The sequence below is a fragment of the Littorina saxatilis genome, linkage group LG5 (genome assembly GCF_037325665.1).
Source record: "Littorina saxatilis isolate snail1 linkage group LG5, US_GU_Lsax_2.0, whole genome shotgun sequence".
In the NCBI taxonomy this organism is placed as follows: Eukaryota; Metazoa; Mollusca; class Gastropoda; order Littorinimorpha; family Littorinidae; genus Littorina; species Littorina saxatilis.
The window spans coordinates 23,377,909-23,382,604 of NC_090249.1; the positions used below are offsets into that span (position 1 = coordinate 23,377,909).

Consider the following 4,696-nt stretch of genomic DNA (forward strand, 5'->3'; position numbering starts at 1 on the left):
GGACACAGACACCAAGGAACGGACAGACACCAAAGAACGGACACAGACACCAAGGAACGGACACAGTCACCAAGGAACGGACACAGACACCAAGGAACGAACACAGACACCAAGGAACGGACACAGACACCAAGGAACGGACACAGACACCAAGGAACGGACACAGACACCAAGGAACGGACACAGACACCAAGGAACGGACAGACACCAAAGAACGGACACAGACACCAAGGAACGGACACAGACACCAAGGAACGGACACAGACACCAAGGAACGGACACAGTCACCAAGGAACGGACACAGACACCAAGGAACGGACAGACACCAAAGAACGGACACAGACACCAAGGAACGGACACAGACACCAAGGAACGGACACAGACAAACAAGGAACGGACACAGACACCAAGGAACGGACTTTCACCAAGGAACGGACACAGTCACCAAGGAACGGACACAGACACCAAGGAACGGACACAGACACCAAGGAACGGACACAGACAAACAAGGAACGGACACAGACACCAAGGAACGGACAGACACCAAGGAACGGACAGACACCAAGGAACGGACACAGACACCAAGGAACGGACAGACACCAAGGAACGGACACAGACAAACAAGGAACGGACACAGACACCAAGGAACGGACACAGCCGGACACCAAGGAACGGACAGACACCAAGGAACGGACAGACACCAAGGAAAGGACACAGACACCAAGGAACGGACAGACACCAAGGAAAGGACACAGACACCAAGGAACGGACACAGACAAACAAGGAACGGACAGACACCAAGGAACGGACAGACACCAAGGAACGGACACAGCCGGACACCAAGGAACGGACACAGACAAACAAGGAACGGACACAGACACCAAGGAACGGACACAGACACCAAGGAACGGACACAGACAAACAAGGAACGGACACAGACACCAAGGAACGGACACAGACACCAAGGAACGGACACAGACACCAAGGAACGGACACAAACAAGGAACGGACACAGACAAACAAGGAACGGACACAGACACCAAGGAACGGACACAGACACCAAGGAACGGACACAGACAAACAAGGAACGGACACAGACACCAAGGAACGGACACAGACACCAAGGAACGGACAGACACCAAGGAACGGACACAGACAAACAAGGAACGGACACAGACAAACAAGGAACGGACACAGACAAACAAGGAACGGACACAGACAAACAAGGAACGGACACAGACTCCAAGGAACGGACACAGACAAACGCCTTGAGTCGCCTTGTGGTGAGATTAGATATGTGCGCGTTATAAATTCTCGTATTATTATTAGTATTATTAGTATTATCATTAAACAAGGAACTGACACAGACAAACACGGAACGGAAACAGACACTAAGGAACGGACACAGACACCAATGAACGAACTCAGACACCAAGGAACGGGCACATACAAACAAGGAACGGACACAGACACCAAGGAACGTACAGACAAACCTTAAACGGACACAGACAAACACGGAACCGACACAGACGAACAAGAAGCTGACAAAAAGAACAAGCTTTTAAATGCACTCAATAATAACCGCATTCCTTTGCCAGCTGTTGATTAAAAACATCGATTTTTCTACAGAAGAAATACAGCTACGGGCAGCAACTGCGCTTGGGCTTGCAGTCTGTTCAAACTCATGAAGGCTACTTCCCATGGAGAAGAAAGACATTCTCAATCATGGACCACTTCCTGTGTGTGTGTGTGTGTGTGTGTGTGTGTGTGGGTGTATGTGCGTGTGTGTGTGTATAATAAGAGAAAGCACCCTGCCCCACGCCCCCGACAAAAGAAATCAACTTAACATACACATTCAGTGCAATGAAAGAAAGATGAATCAATGATTTGAAACTTGTTTTTATGCACAAACGTAAAGAACATCATTATCATGTGGTGGTCATTTACAAAACATATAAACGTCAGTAGAAAAAAATCCCTCAGAAAACAGAGAGAAACTTTAGGCAAAAACGATAACAGCTGAAAAAAGTATAGTTCCAATGGCAATGTCATAACCATAAATCCAAATCTGAAGCTTTGATAATTGTTCGCTAGAGTTAGAAGGAAATCTCCCCCATAGACAAACAATAAAGGCAATTTGATTGATTAACACAAAAGTATTGAAAATGAAAATGAAACTAACAAACTCCCGAAAAACCAACTATGTTTACATTCGAAATTACGTATCTGACTCAAACAAACAAATAAACAAACATTGGCAAGAAGTATATGTTCCAAGGCACAGACTGTGAAAGTATGACTCACACATATTGAAAGGTAAGAAAAACCGTCCATGAAACTGTTTTTTGCGCTGATGACAAAATGTGAAAATGAGTATTCCAACAAGTGAGCACAACAATACAATTCACCTCCGTCCCATATTTCTGGAAAACATGTCGTTTTGTCTGTGTTTGTCATGACAGCGATAGTGCAGAGGTGTCTGCTTTGCGTCATTATTGAAATATGAGAAGACAGATGCCGTGCTCGAGGTATTGAGCACTCTCGTCCTGGTGTGTATCCACAACCACAACCTTGAAAGCCGATGAGTGAGTATTGGATCTTTAACGTGCGCAATAACTTGGTGTATGCTGTCCGCATTGACGCGGGAAGGCACACAACACATAAGCAAATACAAAGATAGCTTGGAGTAACTTTCTCAAATGATCTTCCCTGCCCCAGCTTGTTGTGAAACCCGGGACCAGAGAACTAGAGAGCAATGAGTGCACAGACCGCTAATGCACAGCCCATTTGACTCATACAAAGATCGACAGATCGGACTCAAGCACCAGGATGCCACAACATCGAGCGATCAATAATCTCAGGTGACAGTGCTCAGAACTGAAGGCAACGAACAATCAAAGTTCGCAGATGACACGAAGAAAAAGCAAAAAAGATTAAAAGACATAGGGTACCATTTGATGGGGCACTTTCTCTCGGTACAGGTCCCAGTAACGACCGTACTTCAAAGAACACTTGGTGTCGTCACGGAAACAACGGTGCACGAGCAAACACGTCAGAAAGATGACGTAAGTGTACGGCATGACGTTGTCGAACAGCGCGGGCACCGACCAGCAGAAGGCGAGGAGGATCTCGGGCACGTAGTGGAAGTGTCGGGCAAGACCCCACCAGCCCGAGGCCAGCAGGATGGATTCTCTGGTCTCGCCGCTGTCCAGCAAGTACCGGGCACGCAGGATGACGGGCTTGCGGCCCCACACCAGACACTCGCCCTGTGCGTTGCGAACGTACAACTTCTGGCGGTCAGCGTCGTAGTTGACGTAGACTGACAGCGCGCCCAGAGTGAAAATGAGCAGGGACAGAGGCAGGCCGAGCACCACGGGGCGGTTGACGAGATACAGAGACACTGAGGCGTAGAAGCCAGGCACAAATACCAGGCATCCCCAGCAGATGTAGTAGCCGGCGCGGTCCACCATGATGTCGATGGTGCACATGTAGCCGGCCTCCCACCAGAAGAACTTGGCGAAGTAGATCATCTGCAGCAGCGCCGACACCAGCATGCTGTCCACCGGCCCGTGCAGCTCGTACGACTTGAGGGCGAAGACGCAGACCAGCAGCGGCCACACCGTCATGCCAAAGCGGCAGTTGGTGAACACCTTGACGTCGAAGCCCAGCAGGCGCGGGTACAGCTCCGTGCCCCAGTAGTAGTCAAAGATGACGTTGCCCGACGAGCCCGAGTCGGACGTGGAGGGCGCCAGCAGCCCCTTGACGTACAGCAGCAGGCAGAAGAGCATAGAGAAGATGTTCAGCACCAGCAGCACCTCGTCAAAGCGGTCGTACACGATGGTGGGCGACACGGAGAAGTAGGTCTTGCACACGACGGTCACCACGAGGAAGGCGGCGATGGTGATGAGGAAGCAGGAAAAGCCGTTGTCGGTGTACTGGGGCCGGTTGCCTTTGGGGGTCAGTGGGCCGTACACCGTGTTTCCCGGCACCAGGCGCATCAGACACAGCGCGAAGGCAGAGTACGACACCAGGATCGCCACAATGGCCGGGGAGGGCGAGTGCACGTGACTCCAGATGAACGCCGTTCCGCCCAGAAGTCCTCTGAAAATGAGTGACGCCAATGTTAGCTTTTGATTTTTGAGTGAAAGCGATCGTTTCTCTCTCTGTCTCTACCTTACTCAGCCTCTCTGGGTTTTTTCCTACTTTAAAGTTTTAAGGCAAAACAAAAAATAGTCTGTTTACGGTAACATAGGCCAAAAAAATAGGGTCGGTAGGTCGGGATTTTTTTTTCTTTCTCCCAAAAACCATATTTTTAAATTATTTTGCCCAAAAACAAAACCTTTTTTTTCCTCCCCAAATGCCCACAAAAATCTAGGGTCGCGCGAAAAAATAGGGTCGGTCGGGATACCGTAAACAGACTTTTTTTTTGTGTGTGCCTAACTTAAACTAAGACGGGAGACAAATCCGAAACAGATAGACTGCCAACGTTCCGAAATCAAGATTTTAAACCCAGGAGAGATTAGTGTATGGAACTTATAATTATACGCTGTTAATTGAAGTGCAGTTCCACTTTTGAACACACGTTTTGTAACCAGTTGTGAACACTGTGTGAGATACTACATAATTCCCCTAGAAAAAGTAGCGCCCAAGGTAAACACTAATTAGTGTTTACCATGGGTGATACAATGTGTGCTAC

The 4,696-nt window shown here is 48.6% G+C and overlaps 1 protein-coding gene across 1 annotated transcript in view; it reads right to left on the reverse strand.

The window, feature by feature from the left end:
- Window positions 1-1,882: 1,882 nt before the first annotated feature.
- Window positions 1,883-4,696, reverse strand: part of LOC138966601 (uncharacterized) — a 24,472-nt gene continuing 21,658 nt past the window's right edge. Inside the window, exon 4 of the mRNA XM_070338883.1 lies at window positions 1,883-4,101. Coding sequence (XP_070194984.1) covers window positions 2,934-4,101 — 1,168 coding nt within the window. The 3' untranslated portion in view covers window positions 1,883-2,933. The remainder of the gene's footprint in view (window positions 4,102-4,696) is intronic.